At 40.0% G+C, this 18,478-nt stretch overlaps 1 protein-coding gene across 3 annotated transcripts in view; it reads right to left on the bottom strand.

Annotated features, from left to right (window-relative positions):
* Positions 1 to 18,478, bottom strand: part of LOC112830702 (ceruloplasmin-like) — a 42,341-nt gene that overhangs the window by 6,516 nt on the left and 17,347 nt on the right. For 2 of the 3 annotated variants that reach the window (XM_025880727.2, XM_025880717.2), the window contains 11 exons: positions 16,944 to 17,109; positions 14,693 to 14,823; positions 14,176 to 14,316; positions 13,687 to 13,898; positions 11,942 to 12,092; positions 11,101 to 11,313; positions 8,711 to 8,918; positions 7,792 to 7,931; positions 5,522 to 5,650; positions 3,385 to 3,491; positions 2,260 to 2,461 (listed from right to left, as the gene is read on the bottom strand). In XM_025880727.2, coding sequence (XP_025736512.2) covers positions 2,260 to 2,461; positions 3,385 to 3,491; positions 5,522 to 5,650; positions 7,792 to 7,931; positions 8,711 to 8,918; positions 11,101 to 11,313; positions 11,942 to 12,092; positions 13,687 to 13,898; positions 14,176 to 14,316; positions 14,693 to 14,823; positions 16,944 to 17,109 — 1,800 coding nt within the window. The remainder of the gene's footprint in view (positions 1 to 2,259; positions 2,462 to 3,384; positions 3,492 to 5,521; positions 5,651 to 7,791; positions 7,932 to 8,710; positions 8,919 to 11,100; positions 11,314 to 11,941; positions 12,093 to 13,686; positions 13,899 to 14,175; positions 14,317 to 14,692; positions 14,824 to 16,943; positions 17,110 to 18,478) is intronic. The other variant, XR_012374849.1, reaches the window with a different exon arrangement.

The following is an 18,478-nucleotide window of genomic DNA, read 5'->3' as shown; positions in this document are numbered from 1 at the left end:
ATTACTAATTTAATTATATAGTTATATATAATTATATATATATTTCCTCCTTTTTACTTTTCTATTTTGTGTTCCTCTTTTGAAATGCCAAAAATGCATTAATACAGTGGTACAAATATGTAATTTATAACCATATATCTAGGGAGGTTGGGTTCTAACTTTTAGCTGATGGAGGGATATAATAGAAAAAACTAGGAGACTCTGCTTTAGATCGTGCTTCTCAGACTTTAATGTGCATGTGCCCTGAGAATCTTGTTCCAGTGCAGATTATGACTTACTAGGTCTGTTTCACCTGAAATTCCGCATTTCTGACAAGCTCCCAAGTGATGCTGATGCTGCTAGGACTACACGTGGAGCGCAAAGACCTAGCTGAGTGCCCGAGCCATTCCTACAGTACACATCTCTTCCTACTGTTCCCTCATTTGGTGCCTTTAGTGCCTTTGGCACAGTGGTTCTTGACTGGATTTTGTCCCGCAGAGGACATTTGGCCATGCCTGGAGACATTCTGAGGTTGCACAACTTGGGGGGAGGGTGTTACTGGCTTCCTGGGGGTCAGAGGGTAAGGATGCTGCTAAACATCTTACGATGCACAGGACAGCCCCCCACAATAGTTACCAGACCGAAATATGAATAGTGGCAAGCCTGAGAAACCCCAATTTAGAGCGAGTCTAAATCTTTAACAGGGTATTCAAGGTCTCGCACAATTCTGTGGGCTTTTCTTTTCTTTCTTTCTTAGGTCACATTCTTCCGGCTACATGGAATGTCATCCCCCTCCCTTTCTACTAGACAGACTCCCATGCATCTTTAAATACTGAACGTGGGGTGCCTGGGGGGCTCAGTCGGTTAAGCGTCTGCCTTCAGCTCAGGTCATGATCCCAACATCCTCGGATCGAGCCCTGCATGGGGCTCCCTGCTCAGCGGAGAGCCTGCTTCTCCCTCACCCTCTGCCTGCCGCTCTGCCTACTTGTGCTCTCTCGCTCTCTAATAAATAAAATCTTAGAAAAAAAAAAAAACTCAACGTAAAATTCCCCTCCCCTTCATGAAGACTTTCTTCCAAATAAGAATTTAAAACACAGCACTGTGTTGGTATTTCTGTTACAGCAACCCCCTACCCCCGCCCCTGCCAAGTCAGCAGAAATAGGCTGGCCCTGTTCTGTGAGCAACTTGAGAGAAGATGCCTCATCTAATTGGTCTTCCTATCTCCTCAGCATGAGTATGGTGCTCTGTACCCTCCATGAGGCTTATTAAAAGATGATGGGTAGCAAGGATGCAGTCCTTGAATTAATTTCAAATTTACTATATGTATCTTGGGGAGAGGGATGAAGAAGTTGAAAAAGATCACATTTGGGTTTGCCTTACTTAAGGATCCCTCATCTAGTCTCGTCCCCAAGCTTCCTCCAGTGAAAGGACTGGGACCAGAAGTCTGACTGAATGTGACTATGATTCAGTGAGATTGTTTATGTGCTTTTTCTTTGAATAATTGTCTCGTTACTATGATTCTAGATGGGAGGGGGGACATAAAAAAACAGGACGTGCCTAGTCACAAGGCACCTACAAAAGAATTTTGGTTGATGAGCGTGGGGTTTTTTAAAGTTCTGCCTGGTGGGAAGATTGGATTGGGCCATGTGCTCTCTGGTTTGCCACAAGCCCCACCTCTCCCTGTGTCTGTCCAGGTAAGACACTTAGACAAGTGTGTAGGAAATCCCTCCAGAAATGATAGCTGGTATTCTTGGTTTTACATCACCTGTATGGTTCCAGAAGCATTGGAATTTGCCTCACTGCTAAGTCTACAGCCCTTAGGCCAGATCCAGCCCTCTTGTTTCCTGTTTTTCTGTGGCCCGTGAGTACAGGATGGTTTTTAAATTTCCAAGTGGTTGGAAAAAACCAAATAACCAAAAAGAATACTTCCCAACATGTGAAAATTATATGAAATACAAACAGTGTCCATAAATGAAGATTTATGGGTTGGCTCGTAGCCACTTCCATTTCTTTATGTCTCATCTGTGGTTGCCTTTGTGCCCCATGGCAGAGTAAAATATAGCCTCTGGTAGAGACTGTGTGGTTTACAAGTCTACGCTCTTTACTCTCTGGTCCTTTATGGAAAAAGTTTGCCAACCCCTGGTCCACGGGATCTATGCCACAGCCCCATGCTATTGCTTTCTCTAAACTGCTGAGTCAGCCAAGGGTGAACCTTCATCTGCTCCCTTTGTGTGAGACACCCCGCAGGCTCCAGCTGCTGATGCAGCTAGTGGACATTACCATGCATTTGGTTGCTGAGGTCAAACAGTTCATCATTCCTGTCTATGTTGTTCGGATCTGAAGAATAGGTGTTAACATTTTCTTCGAAGTACCAGGATTTGTTCTCATTAAAAATCATAAAGTGGAGCACACGGTGAACTATGCTGGGTTTGGTGTTTTTGCGACATACGATCAAAGGGCCTACCAGTCCACTGTTAAGATCCTGCAGAGGCAAAGCAAGATTGTCAACTGTGCCCAAAACTAAAAATGTCCCCCAACCAGCGAAATGAGTCGAGTCAAGGTTGAGTTCTAGCGAGGTCAGATCCCGAGTTTGTAGTTAGTAGGATTCTGAGAGTAAGGAAGAAAATGTTCGACATGCTAGATGCTTGACTAAGGAAAAACGGTCAGCTCACTCATTCGAGTTGAAGTCTGATGAGAACCACTAACTCCTCAGAGGAATTTTAGTCACATTCCTCAGTGGATTTAGCTCTATTTTTGAAACAAAACAAAACAAAAACCCAGAGCTTTGTTTTTAATTAGAATTTCTCGGCACTGGAGTTGGCCAGCAGCGAAGTCTAAAGGTCTCGGATCCTTGGTCATGTGATACCGCTGCCCCCAGAGCTGCTTCCAGCTGAGAGCCTTAGTTTGTTTATACTCATTTTGGTTTGGGGTTGAATGTCCATGTAGATTCTTGTTCTAGGCGGAGAGCAGGCCAAAATAACTAAAAGTCTGGAGATGAGCCTTTTGTTGTTGTTGTTGTTAAGTGAAAATAAACTGAACTCGAGCGTTGATGGCTTTAAAAAAAATATAAATCTGTATGTGTTTATTTCTCATTCATCAGAGACTTTTAACTCCATACTTTGTTTTCTGTAATCCAAATCCAACAAAATAAGAGGATATTATTATGTTTTCCAATTCACAGTGACATGTTGGAAAGTATCATGAATCGAAGTAACCATAACGCAATGATTTTGCTCTTGGAAAATGCAAACATCTGTAGAATTAAAAGCTGAGCAGTATTTAGGTTGCTTAAATGAAAGGTTACATAGAACTAAGATTTTTTTAACACAAATAAATTCCTTCTTTCTTCCATTATAATTTCTAAGAGGAGATAGGAGGAAAACGATGACTTGATTTAAAGTTTACCTTAATCACATCCACGGTCGAATAGTAAAACCAAGGTATGCACTCAAAGTCCTTTGAGGCAGGGCCAGATCTTTCAGGAATCTGCCAAATGTATGTTTGGATCTCTCCTAAAATAGACAAATACAGTGTATATAAACAGAATCTTCTAAAGCACATGTTTTTATGGAGAACCAGATAATGAGCAAACCCCAAAGCTATACAAATATTAGGCAGCATAGTTCTGGTTTTCACTTCTGGCTCTACTGCTCCTAGCTCTGTGGTCTTGGTCAATGTGTTTACAGTTTCTGAGCTTCTGTTTCCTCCTGAACATAAAATGGGAATGTAGGGATTAGACAAGATGGTCCAAATAAGGCATTACTTGGGTCTCAGGGTGAAGTTGATATAACTATCACAGCTGGCTCTCATGTTCTCAGGGTTACTGAATCAAAACCTTATAGTGATTTTGCCATTGAAAAATGTCAGTCGTTACATATTTAACTTATTTGTTCAACAAGTATTTATTGTAGTGAAGATAATGTAGGCTTTGAAACGTGACAGCCTTGTTTTGAATTCCAGCTCTGAACCTTCCAATTTATAGATCACATGGGGCTCTTCCCTGCTCCCAGAGCATTTGCATTAGCCCTACTGAATCTAAGTCCTATACTCTTGCCTATTTCAGAAAATTTCTTTGGGACACCTCCTTCCACTCCTGCCCCTTGCTGTATAATCCTGCATCTCCCACTTCCAGAGGCTTAAATTAATTTTCCCAAGCACCTCCACTAACTGATCCTATCCCCAACTTCCCTGCTTCCAAATCTTCAACTATCAGTCTACTTACTACCAGCCCTCCCCTTCCACCACACCACGCAGTGCCTGGGTTCAGCAGATACTCAGCAGTGTTTGTGGAATGTACCCAATGGGATCCTTCTCTGACTACTGAGAATAGAGTGCTGGCTTGCAAACTCCTTGGATAGGAGATTCATGTTGGCACTACCGTGGGACTGTCTCTTTTTTAAAATCAAAAGGGAATATTTCACCTGCCATCAAAATCTCTCTTTCATCTCTCTGCCCCACACATCTTCCCTTTTTGAATTTGGCTCTTTCCTTGATACTGCTTGTTTCAGTAGGCAACTGGATTCTGGATGTCCCTCCCAGGTGCCCCTTTGAGAATGAAGGAATTTTTGCTCCACAGGCTGTCCACCCTCTTCCAAGACAGACTTGGTGGAAGAGAGCCACCTTACCCAGGCTTACATCCAATGACAGATGCAGGGACAGAAAGGCCCAGCTTTCTCACCCCAACTCAGGACAGCTAAGGATCACCCACTCTTTAGAACTTCTAGGGGTATAGCTGTGATTTCTATTGAGGCTGCATCTCTGCATAAGCTCTCCCCCTGCCCAATTCTGTTTCATTGTCTTTGATCCCAAGAGCACTATCTGCCCACAAATTTTCATTTCAGGGTCTGCTCTCTGGGCATTAATATTAAAAAGCATTTGTTTTGGGGGCACCTGGGTGGATCTGTCGGTTAAGAGTCTGCTTTCAGCTCAGGCCATGATCCTGGGGTCCTAGGATCGAGCCCCGCGTTGGGCTTCCTGCTCGGCGGAGAGCCTGCTTCTCCCTCTCCCTCTGCTTGCTACTCCCCCTGCTTGTGCTCTCTCTCTCTCTCTCTCTCTCAAGTAAATAAATAAAAATTTTTTAAAAAGCATTTGTTTTTGTCTGAGGTATGTGGAATGGCATGCTGTACAGTGGTGATGCCACAGAAATGTTAATACATGAGGTTCATTACCTCCTCTTAGTGATTCTCTCCCCTGCGCTCTTCTTCACACACGGCATCGTATATTCAACTCCTACTTCAGCACTTGAATTAGAGAGATGGACTATAGCCTAAGAATACCTGGCAGCTGGACAGGTGGAGAGAGGGGAGGGAAGGTGATTCTAGAAGAGACTTGTATACACGGGGGAGTTTTGCCCATGGTACCCATCTTGGAGGCAAACTCAAGACTTGCAAAAGGAACTCGCTCCCCAACTCCTTCTTTAGACCCTTCCTACTAGTCCACTGGTCTCTCTCGTCAAGAACTACACCTATACCTAAGAAAGGACATTAGCACATAGTCCTTCATAAAAGCTTTGAAGCTTTCTTTCCTCTTCCGAAGCAGTTACCTGGCTGTGTTGGAACAACAGTGGAATTTTTTGTTTTCACTCCGTGAGCGTGAATCGAATATGGTCTTGAGGCTTTATTTTTAAAGATAATTCGGATTTTTTGACCAGGAGTGAGAAATATTAAAGGACCTAGGGAATATAAAAAGGAAAATGTGTGGAAATTGTTATTTATTTTAAACTAGGAATCATCTGTCCTCTTAAGTATTTATAGGGAGACTTATTTTTATCCTTTTTCCTTAACATGCAAGCCAAATAAAACACACTTTTAACAAGTGGATCATTGATGATTTATGAAACATGGTTTTTGCCTGGAAAACTTGAGTCTTTAGAAAACTTACTTTGATGAGCATCAGTTAATACCTACGAAAACACACAATTTAGAAATGAACTCTTATTTTCTTTCTTGACCAACCTTATCACTTAAACCTTTTATCCTTTTCCCCTTCACCTTAATGGAGAGTTGGGAGGAGCTGGAGGCCTTTTTACCGACCAACAGTGATTTTTTTTTTTTTCTCTCAAGACTGAAAACCCCTCTCTGTATTCTCTCTCCCTTCCATCCTAGGCCAAGAACTGGAGGTAAAAAAAAAATTGTTTTAAATCTTCTTTCTATTTAGAAGCAGATTATGTCAGTGACCCTAAAAATTCTGAAACAGGGGTGGTTTTGAGATGAAATAAGCAGTAAGAATACTCTTCAAACTTGTACTATAATTACTGAAATCTGCTGAAGATACGTACTGGACATTAGATTCTAGCTCGGGACATCCTCTCTTTATCCTCATGGCTGCTTCACCTTCCCAAACACTAGAGAATTATTTCCCCTTTTGTATAAAGTGGTTGTTGTTTTTTTCTTTTTTTGTGTAAATAATAATGGAATCTAGAGAGAGGGTCATGTCGTGTTATTTATCTTGATGCATTCAGCCAGAATCCTAGCAAAAACTAACATCCTGCTGTTACTAAAGATAGGAGCCTGTCCAATAGCAGGGGGAACTGGACAGCACAGCCCTCCTTCTGGGGGTCGCAAAGGGACAGGCTCAAGAGGTCAATGTGGAGCCAAGAAGAGTAAGAGTTTCTCCAACAGCACGTAAATCTCAAGGTCTCACATCAGAAAAGAGTCTCTCATAGGGGCCCCTGGGTGGCTCAGTCGGTTAAGTGTCTGACTCTTGGTTCTGGCTCAGGTCATGATCTCGGGGTTGTGAGATCAAGCTCCATGTTAGGCTCCTCGCTCAGTGCAGAGTCTGCTTGAGATTCTCTCCCTCTCCCTCCCCCTCTGTTCCTCCCTCTGCACACCTGTGTGCACGAGTGTGTGCACATATGTGCGTGCACGCGCTCTCTCTCTCAAACAAATAAGCAAACAAATAAATAAATAAAATCTTTTAAAAAAAAGAAGAAGAATAGTCTCCAATAGACACTTAGATATCAGGACCCAAATAAAATTTGAGCATATGGAAATGCCATGTGACTTCTGGAAATATTATGCAACATACAGACATGTCATTTGACATATGAAAACATCATGTGACCTCTGGAAATGCTGGGGGACTTAGGGAAATGTTGCATGTAGGTGCTTGGGGGTGACTTGTAGTTTTCCTAGCTGACCTGTCAAGGGTAGAAGAAAGGGCTGCAATTTTCCTCACTCTTGGACAGAAGATGAAACTAAATATTAACACTTTTTGTGTTTAAATTAAACACTTAGGGGCACCTGGGTGGCTTGGTCATTAAGCGTCTGCCTTCGGCTCAGGTCATGATCCCAGGGTCCTGGGATCGAGCCCTGCATCCGGCTCCCTGCTCTGCGGGAAGCCTGCTTCTCCCTCTCCCACTCCCCCTGCTTGTCTTCCCTCTCTCACTACATCTCTCTCTGTCAAATAAATAAAAATAAATAAATAAAATTTTTAAATTAAACACTTAAATTTAAACAAAGAGGTCCCCCTTCTCACTATAGTGGGGCTTCTGGGCTTCATTTTAATATCAGTGAAATGATCTCTAGATGCTACTTCTGAAGTCTCTCTAGAGTTCTTGAGTTCTAAGAAGCCAGGTAATCTGAAACTGACCACATTAACTTTCTATGGTCCCTTCAATTTCCATGAAACAAAACTCGAATCAGTTTTCTTTTCCCAGTAAAAGTGCCTATCGGCAAACAAATTCGGATTAGCATTATAGGCACTTTCCTCTGCCAAGGTGGAGGTTGACAATATCCTCAATGTGTACAACAGTCTCTGGTGGCTGAGGACAGGAAGAAAAACCTGAAGACCAGTCTGATCGTGTATCAATACCTAGTATGTCCAGATGTTTTTCATCTTCAGTTCTCTGTGTTAGATTCTTGAATGTGATATCATCATACTGACGGTATATGACTTTCTTGTATTTGGACCCAAGATACGTCTCAATTCTATCCAAATATATGCTTGTTTTACTTTAAGGAAATAAGAACAAAACCAAAAAAAAACACAAAGTTAGTTAATCTAACTGTTAAATTAGACAAATTCTCATATGTAAGAACTCCTTATTGCAACAACACAATTGATTAATGTCTAGAGGCTACTTCACCTCTTCTTCTTAAAAAAAAAGTATTACTACTGGTAAGATGGCTGGATATTCATTCTGTACTTTAAAACATGTTTTCCAGATGAAATTTTAGTTTTGATAAATGAATAAATAGAAAAAGTGAAAATCAGAGAGAGAAATCAAGTTTTACAAAAAGAAAAACAAAGGTCTTCAATTTGAGGTTCCCAGAAGAAGAGAGATTGACAGAGACAAATGAAAACAAAAGGAAAATCTGACTGATGCCACATATTAAATGTAGCTGAAGTGATGTTTATTACACCTTGGAGTAGTCAGGCTGGATGGTAACACGTGTCAGGAAGACTGGATGCAAGGAGTGAAAAGAAAGCAAGAAACAAGGCACAGAAGTAAGTGATGCAGATATTTAGAAAGAATTAAAGTCATTTATAATTGAAGGTAAGATACACAGATACATTGTGATTTGTAATGGAATGTATCCTAAGCACACACGTGCCTCACACGTACCATGCACACACACTCATCATACACATGCACACCATACACACATACCGTAGCAAACAAATATACAACATGTGCACACACGTGCACGCATGCGTGAGACTGAAAAGAAAGAGTGGAAGACTCCAGAAGGAACCCTTCTCGGTTAAAGATGGAAGTTAACTGCCATACTTCTCTCCTTGTAAATGTTGCAGTTGTTTCTCCCACTTCCTGCTAGGAGAATAATCCCACAGAACTTCCTCAGCAGCGATGTAAATGGTTTTCTCTTCCTCATACAGTGTTTGATCAGGGTTTGGCTTCTCACACTGCCTCACGTGGTATTTATGCTTCATGCCTCCTAGATAGTGCTCTGTTGTCATACAAACCACATCAAAAGTTCCTGGAGGTAAGAAAAGAATGCATAAAGCTTTGCATTCAGATTTCTTTTCTCTGTGAAGTCATCTAGAAGATATAAACCCCCAAACGTAATACAGTAAGATAGTCCATTTGTTTTTTTTTTTCATTAATTTGACAAATAGTTACTTATTCTTTATGCCAGGCTTATTTCTAGGCACTTGGGAAACATCAGTGAACAAAACAGTTAAAAATCCATGTCCTAAGGGTTTATATGGCAGGGTGGGTGGGTGTTGCCTAGATAAACATAGCAGGTAACATTTATGGATGTTGGAAGCTGATAAGTGCTATGGATTAAAAAAAGGCAGACCAGTGTGGGAAGGATTGAGAATCCTGGGCAGGGTGCAGCAGGGCAGGGGGGAGCTCCAGGGAGAAATGAGCAATATTTTATAGGATGATCAAGGTAGGCCTTGATGGAAGGGTGACACCGGGACAAAGATGAGAGGTGAGTGATGGATCCCCGGCAAGAGCAATCCGGACAGAGGAAACACTCAGCAAAATCTCTAAGCTGAGGGCCTGTTTGGTGTGTCTGCAGACCATTCCAGAGGTCTGCGTGTCTGGAGTGGAGTGAGCAAGGGTGAGAGGAAACAAGCTTGGTGTGGGTTGGAGGGCTGGGTACCATGGACCCTTGGGAAACAGATGGTAGTGGGTAAGTGTGGAAGGAAGAAGACCTGTTAGGATGCTACGAAGTAATCCATGAGAGATGGTGGGGCTTGGATCGGAGTGGCAGCAGGGGGAGGCGTTCAGACTCACACTTTCAGATCCCCAAGCAATGACAACAACAAAAAAACTGCAGCCTGGTTCAGACCAGTATATTCCACCTGAATTCAAGCTGTCTTTCTTTGATTTTGGTAATTTTATGCTGATTGCATGCCAACGCTGCTTCTCAAAATTACCTTTATCATCACCAATACTTTCTTCCATCTCTGTACGTGTTTCTGTTGTTGCTGTTACTTTTTGCAGAGGGTAAGATTCAGGAAGACTGACAAGGAACAAGACCTTCAGACTCAAGGATTTGGGAAGAAGTATTTGTTTAGAATGAACTGATGCCCATATAGCACAGCACTTGACACATAACAGGTGTCTCCACATGTTTACTGCAGCTGATCTCGTTTAGGAAAGAGATGGCGAACGAAGCAATCTTTTTTTTTTTTTTTTTTTAAGTCCAGGAAAGCATCTCCAGGGACAAGGAGAGGAAGAAGTGGGGCGGGTAGGGGCAGGAAATCACCTGCCACCGAGTAAGTGCACAAGGCGGAGAGGAGAACTAGTGCTGGAAAAGATTTCTTTCTTGTTTCCCTCTGAGTGCTCTTAATCCCAGGCTCTGCTTGTTTGTAAAGTAAAATAAAAAATTTTTACATGTAGAAAATGTAATCAAATGAATCTGTGGTATCACCAAGAGTTCAGATACCAATCCATGGCATTTATGGAGTAGCTAGCTTATCATGTAGCCAGCATTTGATTGGTGCCAGTAGTTTTTGACCAGGATGAATGGATTTGTATTTTATTTATTTATTTTATTTTGGTGAAGGTGGATCTGCAGGATAAACGAAGGAACTAATATTTTACTGAACGTCTAACACACACCAGGCACCTTACTACACTGCATCTATCTCACCTGGTCCTTGTCTATTCCTTTTTGCAGATTGTAAATTATTGCAATCCCTATTTTACAAATGAGGGTATTAGGTTCAGAGCAGAGGGGAGGTTCCTCTGACATCCCTAACAGTATTCTGATTTAAAAAAAAAAATTGCCAGGAGCAATCGACCTCACTGAAGTGAAAACATTTCCTAGAGAACCAAGCCAGCAAGGAGAGGAGTAGAGAGAAGGCAGAAGCAGACCGGCAGGTCTGGGAAACAAACGGATAGAGAATAGAGTGAAAACAGGTTAAAATGCTTCAAAGCATCTTCATCACTTTTGAGGAGTGTGGATTGATTTAGAGTCTGGAGCCCAGGAAGAGAAAGCCGAGAGGGGTGGAGGGGATTTTTGTGATCTGGGAAATGATATATTACTGCTCCTATAAATTACATGGAGAAGGGGAAAGGCTTTTTATTAAACACTATTTATATAAGTTCCCTTTTTTTCTGTACAAACAATATCCAGTGCATGTCAAGACACTTTTTCATAATTTGGGCACATTTCAGTGTGAAAGAGAAGATCTACTACTTACCTATGGAATCGGGTGTCATAAAAAGTGTTCGGGAGTTGTGAGGAAACAGAGGTATGGTGTCGTCCCTTGAACCAAAGGAAGTGAAGGTATTTCCTGAAAAATATATCCCATGTAAGTCTTTTTCTGATCCCACACTGAGAACGTGCCATGAAACGTGGTCTCCTAAGCACATGTCCAGTCCAGGCAGATTTCCATACATGTATCCATTAATGGCTACAAGACATTGGGAACAAAGAAAATTATATTTAATTTATTGATAATTGGCATCTCTTCAAACTCAACAAAGGACTAATCCTAAGGTAGCTCAATCATGTAAGATAATCTCAAGATTATCTGTGTTAACCCCTTCCTTTTAGATTTGAGGAAACTAAGGCCAAAGAGGCAATTACTTGTCCAGTGTCATTAAGCTTATTTTTGGAACAGTTAAGATCAAAGTCCAAGTCTTTAGATTCTAGACCAGTCCTTTCTCCCTACACCTGCATTCTTCAAAAACCAACCAACCAACCAATCAACCACCTAATTAACTCAATAAACACTCCATCCACCAGTGCCACTAAATTTGGCAGTAAAAAAATACGTGACTTTTCTATCTCACATTTAGTAATAGCTAAACAATATAGTGCACCAACAAGGCATTGTTAAATATTTAGTAAGTTGAATTTAACATAATCATCCTAGTAGGTAATATTTTTGTTGAGAAATTATCTTTAAAAGAAATATGAAATATATTAGCCAACCCTTGGGGAAAAATGTATGTCTCTCTTAATCTGTAATTCTTTAGACATAATGAAATTAAACAAGTGCTTAATGCATTTATTTTGTAAATTGCATATTCCCTCACAATACATCCAGTTGGACTTTTGGAAGTCTGGATCCTCTTTATCCACGTTTTCAGGCTCTGTGGTAAATGTTCTGATATTTTCATCTAAGAGATGACTTTTATTTTCATCAAATATTGTGGCAAGCAGGTAAAACTCTTTGTCTTTTCCCTTCTGTGGATGAGAATAGAGAAAGAAATAGACATGAAATATAGATGCTCTATATACAAAGTCTAGTCAGATAGTTGATCTGCATACAGGATTTCCTATACAAAGTGTTTTGTATACTCCTGGAAAATCCAGGCACAGATAAAGGCATGAATCCCAGTGAATGGATTTATCATAGAACTAAGAAGTTAGGAGAATTATCTATAGCTGTTTTCATATAAAGCTCTTACTCTAGGGACCCCTACAGCTGAACTTCATAAAACTAAACTCTATGATCATAGATGTTTATAGTGGCTTTTCATAGGATGCTTTGTAGAAAGTGAGTCAAATAAAATGTTTTCAATTCCAGAAAGTCTGCATTTTTAGCATTTATGAAGAAATTAAATATGTACACATATTTATATTTTTGGATAAATAGAAAGATTACATGTGCTATAAGAATTATGAGACTTATAATGCTTGAATTATATGGATGCCTATTAATATATCATCTCATTTTTAGATAAAATATACATTGTTATACATATATTTATTTGGGGAGATTTATTAGGCTTTATTACCTTATAAATTATAAGTGCAAAAAAGAAATTAGATATTAGTTCACTCGTGAGTGAGGAACAAGGGAAATTCATCCCTCGAACATTTATTAAGCACCTACTACATGCCAGAGAGGTCAGTCGTTTTTACAAAAAATTAATAAAACAACAACAACAACAAAAACCCCTCATGTATGGTTTCAAGGAACTTATGGTCTAGTGGGGCAGAAAGGCCAATAAATACAATTGCATGGATAAGTGCTCCAGTGGAAACATACACAAGGAACTATGGTAACTGACAGAAACCACTTTAGTTAGTGAATATTGTCTGAAGGGCGGGAAGGAATTTTCAGTCGGAGTTTTAAAAAGGTCTCCTCTCTCAGCAGGCAAAGCCGTGAGGAGATGCTATTCCCAATAGAGAGAAGAGGGCAAAATCAAAGAGATGTGAACGAGCTTTTCTTCCTCAGGGACTAACAAGCTAATTCTGCACAGTGTGGCAGGGAAGGAGGCATGAATCTGGAGGGGCCGATGGGGGCCTGTTGTGCTGACTTCGGAGCTAGCCAGCTGCAGAGTATGGAGCGTGCTATAGTTGGATTTGAAAAGAAGTGGTGTGGAGCTACCGTGGAGCAGGGTGAGAGTGGAACCAGGGGTCAGGAGGTTAGAGGAGTTCAGAAAGAGGGGATGGTACCTCCCAAGAAGGCAGTGGTATTGGGAGTTGGATGACTAATGTTGGAGGTGAGAAAGGAGTTGTTGATGGAAATCCTGGGCTGGGTGGTATCATTAACAAAGAGACAGAGTGAAGGAGAGAGGGGCAGGTAGTGGTTGTCCAGAGGGAGATGAAGAGTTAAAGCAGTCAAGAGGAAATAGAGGTGTCTGGTACACGCTAGGGTGGGTGCTCATTGGGCAGAGGAAGATGCAGGTCTGGAGTTCAGAAAAGGATAGAATTGAGAAAATCAGCCCACAGAAGAAATTGAACCTGCCAATTGCCACATTGCTTTGCCTCTGCAGTTCTGTCTTAGGCAACCTCTCACCAAGACCTATCTGGACATAGATCCATGACTCACCTGTTTGCCATCTTTACCAAGGTTTCCATTTCTGCACACGAGGAGAGGCCCTACGAGGCCACTGTTGATGTCTCTTGTCATGTTTACTGAGGAATAGTATAACCAGGTCAGACAGTTGGGATCTGAGGAGGTAGGACCCACATATCTTGGAACTTTCCATGTATAGACAAATGTCTTGCCAGGATTTACATGTGAGGAGGGTGGAGGAGTACCTAGTAAGAAATAAATATTGGTAAAATAGGACGTAGGACCAGAAGTACCCTAGTCTAGGCTGTTAGATCTCTGAGAGCAAGGACCTTTAATCTTGCTCACCTTGTAGCACCTTGGGTGACAGCTGAAAGGGGCTAAAGGAATCACGGCCATAATTAGGACACAGTGCTGTTATGATGTGAAAAGTGGGCTGCATCATGATTTGAGGAGAAATTTTATTTTCTAGCTGACATTATATTGCAGTGTGGCTTGTTTTGGCCTCCCTCAAGCATTACTTACTTCCTCCAGGCGTTTTGTAGAAGGAGCCCTCGTTACTCTTTTTGTAACGTAGTCCATGAGGCTGAATGCTGAGTGGTATGGAAGCCTTGTTATAAAAAGTGATCTTGATGATCTGTCCCACTTCTGCCTTAATAACAGGGCCTAGAGACCAACAGAATTAGTAATTGTCCTCGGTTTTCACAAACAATTGTCAGGTGTGTTACTTGAGTAAGTTTCTTCTAGGAACAAATTAAAGAGATAATGCCATGAACCAGGAATGCCTCCAACTGCAAGAGCTCTAGATGATTCACGGTCTTAGAAAGTCACTCTGGATCACATGAATATATTAATCTTATTGGATGTACAGGGACAAAAGAATGTAGTTTAAAATTGGGTGAATCAGAATGTACTGTTTTCATAAGGTTGTAAGATGACAGCCTAAAATCTCTAAAACTGTGAGATGTGAATACTATTTTGATTGCACAGAATATGTATAAACGGTGGTTATAACCCTGCAGAGCTATGAAGGGAATTTTACCAAGGATTCCAAGGTGCTCCTCTCTTGCCTTCTGTGTTCGGAAGGAAGCATCTGTATATTCACGGTAAACCAGTTTTTTGTAAGATCCTCCAATTCTGGTTGGGCTTTGTTCAAAATGTACCTGGGATTCACTGTGCAGAGAAAGCAGATACACAAAGAACTTTTAAATTAACAGTGATCACGTGAAAAGAAAGCAAGAATCTGTTTTAAATTACTTGTAATATATTTATAAAAGCAATGCATGCTTTTGAAATTTGAAAAATAAGAAAACTAAATAAGAAGAAAACCCCCCCAAATTAAAATATTCTTAATCCCATTATCTACATATAACCACTGTCAACATTTTCCATGGATTTCTTAGTCTTTTATCTATGCGTGTGTGTATATAAGTATCTATGTCTGTCTACTTGGCGGTCTATCCACACACTTTATTCTGTAACACAAGGTTCTTTTTTTTTTTCCAGTCAGATAGTAACAAACACCACTTCTAAAACAACTATGTGCAGAGATGTTAGAATAGTAAGATGAGAGATGTCATTCTTCTTTTTAGATTTTATTATAGTAGGGGTGCCTGGGTGGCTCAGTCGTTAAAGGTCTGCCTTCGGCTCAGGTCATGATCCCAGGGTCCTGGGATCAAGCCCCACGTCAGGCTCCCTGCTCCGCAGGAAGCCTGCTTCTCCCTCTCCCGCTCCCCCTGCTTGTGTTCCCTCTCTCACTGTCTCTCTCTGTCAAATAAATAAATAAAATCTTAAAAAATAAAAAAAATTTTATTATAATAAAATTAAATGGGGTCCCCTGAGAAAAAGAGCTCCTTAGCAGTGAAGTAGTGACTTGTCATGCTAACACATCATAGAATTTCATAGCCAGGACAATCAAGCAAGCTGAAAAAAAATCTATTAATTCATACTTATTTTAGTCAATATAAAATGAGAGCTGGACCTAACTCTGAATCTAATTTTTGCTCTAAGCCCAGATAACCCTTCATATAAAATTTCCATCCCACAGATTAAATAATTTATTGATGAGTTGAAGTAAGAAGTGAAAATATTCACTCGACATACCATTCTTAGTTTTCACAAATTTTCTCTGAGTAAATTAGAGAAAAATAATTACCATGGGAAACACTGCTTGGTGGTTTCAGAACTTGATATTTTCTGACATATAACTTTCATTCAATAGACCAGAAGGATTAAAATTGCTGTAATCTTTGAGTTGGTAAATATAATTATAGCAGTTGGACTATCAAAAAAACTTTTTGTGTACTTTTAAATGCTGTGCCGTGGTAATGTATTTTGGTCGTAGTTTTTGGTCATTAAAATAGTAACTGGTAACATATTCTTAGGTGCTGTTGGAATAAAAAATATTTATAAAACAGGATTTAAGGGCGCCTGGGTGGCTCAGTTGGTTAAGCGACTGCCTTCAGTGCAGGTTATGATCCTGGAGTCCCGGGATCGAGTCCCACATCGGGCTCCCTGCTCAGCAGGGAGTCTGCTTCTCTCTCTGACCCTCCCCCCTCATGCTCTCTCTCTGTCTCACTCTTTTTCAAATAAATAAATAAAATCTTAAAAACAAAAACCAAAAAACAAAAACATGATTTAAGAATGCCATAGGAAAGAAAAAAGTAATAAAAAATGTCATGGGCAATAATTTAATTATGCCTTCAGATCTTAGCAGGAAAGCATAAATTATACATGAAGAATGTTTTGAATTTTTGTAAAATTGTTGATAACATTATCCACTGCCTCATAATTACATATAATAAATCTATTTTAAAAACTGAGTGCTAGGGAAAAAAATGAGCAGTATGTTTTATTTTGCACTGGCTGCCAAGGCATTTAGAGGAAAATTTTGTGTGGTAGTGATCTTTTAATTCAACATCTTCCAATTATTGATATAATTATTTTTCTCCTTTTGTTTTATCAGTATCTTTTTATGATAAGATGCCTAAATCCTTCTTAGGAGTAGCTGGTTATGAAAAAGTTAGATTATCTTTATTTAACCATAAATATTTTATTTTATTTATTTTTTTAAAGATTTTATTTATTTATTTGACAGAGAGAGACACAGCGAGAGAGGGAACACAAGCAGAGAGAGTGGGAGAGGGAGAAGCAGGCTTCCCGCTGAGCAGGGAGCCCGATGCAGGGCTCGATCCCAGGACCCTGGGACCATGACCTGAGCCGAAGGCAGACGCTTAATGACTGAGCCACCCAGGCGCCCCTAACCATGAATATTTTAATCACTGAATTATTACCTTCCAGGTGTTGTTAAATTTTCTTTAGTGAAGGAATCTACACCAGAGGGAGCATAGTTCCAAACAATTTTTTCAGCAGCAATATAGTAATGTATAACACATGTCCCAGGAACATCTGTTGAAGGTTTTTGGCAATCCTTTACGTTAAAAAAGGCCTTCATACTATCTGAAAAACAGTAAACCCAAGCAGAGAATGTTACTGCAACATTTTTCTTATTCCATATATATTTTATATTTTAGCCAACAATATTGCACCTTCTCCTTTTTGGAGAAATTTGTGGCATTTTACTTACGGAATCTCTGTAAAAACCTAAAATGTATGAAACAAATACAAAAAGCAGGATGCAAAGATAAAGGTTAGAGGAACATATATTACCGGGGAATAATCACCACCTTTGGACCAGTCCCTAGATGAAGATGGTGCCTGTCTACTGAGTAGAATTTGAGAGTCTATTTGGCCAAAAACATCTTTCCTCAGGGGTATAAAATTACCACCATTAGTCACTAATGAATTAGCTGATTTATTAGATTAACTAGGAGCCGGCAGAAAGAAAATCAAGGCAGGTAACTTTCCACAAGGGCACCAGTCCTGTGCTTTGATTTTGGAATACTGTTGGTGGGAGTGTAAATTAGGACAGACATTTTGGAAGGCAATCTGGGCAGCATTTGTTAAAACATAAAAAGATACAAATAAAAAGATGTTAACTATAACATTGTTAATGAGCAAAAAACGTGGAAGCAATTTAAATGCCTATCTGTAGGCAATTGGGTAAATAACTTAGGATACATCCCCAGTGTGGAAAACTATACAACAGTGTAAAAGAATAAGTTAGATGTATGTGGAATGTCAGGGAAAAGATTTCAAAACATTGATAAGTGAAGAAAGCAACAGCAGAAAATTATATGCAGCATGATCTACTTATGTAAAACAAAACACAAAATATGGCCATGTGTTTTTTTGTTTCTACATGTTCATATATATTGTGTGAGAATGCATAGTGAACAGATTTGCAAGTATTCAGACCCAGTGTTTACTCTCTGGAGAGGAACAAAGATGGCAATGGGAGGGTTGGACTAATGGTGTGTTCTTAAACCAGCTCTCTAAAGACAAAAAGACTCCATATTTGATTTATTTTGCTAATTTTTGTGGTCTAAACACTCCCACTGTGACCAGTTTGAAGTTACCAAGAGTTTACCAGCTGGCTGACTTAACTCTCTGCCCTCTTGAGCTGGTATGAGCTGGCTCCCTTACATCACATTAGATTTTTGCTTTTTCTGCCTACGGCCCACCCCCCGAATCCACCCCCCACCTCATTCCTTCCTCTTTCCATCCTTCCTTTCTTTCCAGCCAAAGTCTATTCATGTATTCTTGTAATTACTAATAAAATAAAATAAAATATTAAATAAATTTTAAATAAAAACATTTTAAATACAAATTTTAAAAAGACTGGAAGTAAATTTTAAAAACCACACACAACTCTAGGACACGGAAAGAGATTAAATACAGGGGAAAGCTATGGAGTCAATCAAATCAG

The sequence above is a fragment of the Callorhinus ursinus genome, unplaced genomic scaffold (assembly GCF_003265705.2).
Source record: "Callorhinus ursinus isolate GAN/ISIS: 27379988/994484 unplaced genomic scaffold, GSC_fseal_2.0 scaffold1, whole genome shotgun sequence".
Lineage (NCBI taxonomy): Eukaryota > Metazoa > Chordata > Mammalia > Carnivora > Otariidae > Callorhinus > Callorhinus ursinus.
This window is presented reverse-complemented; position numbering and strand designations above follow the sequence as displayed.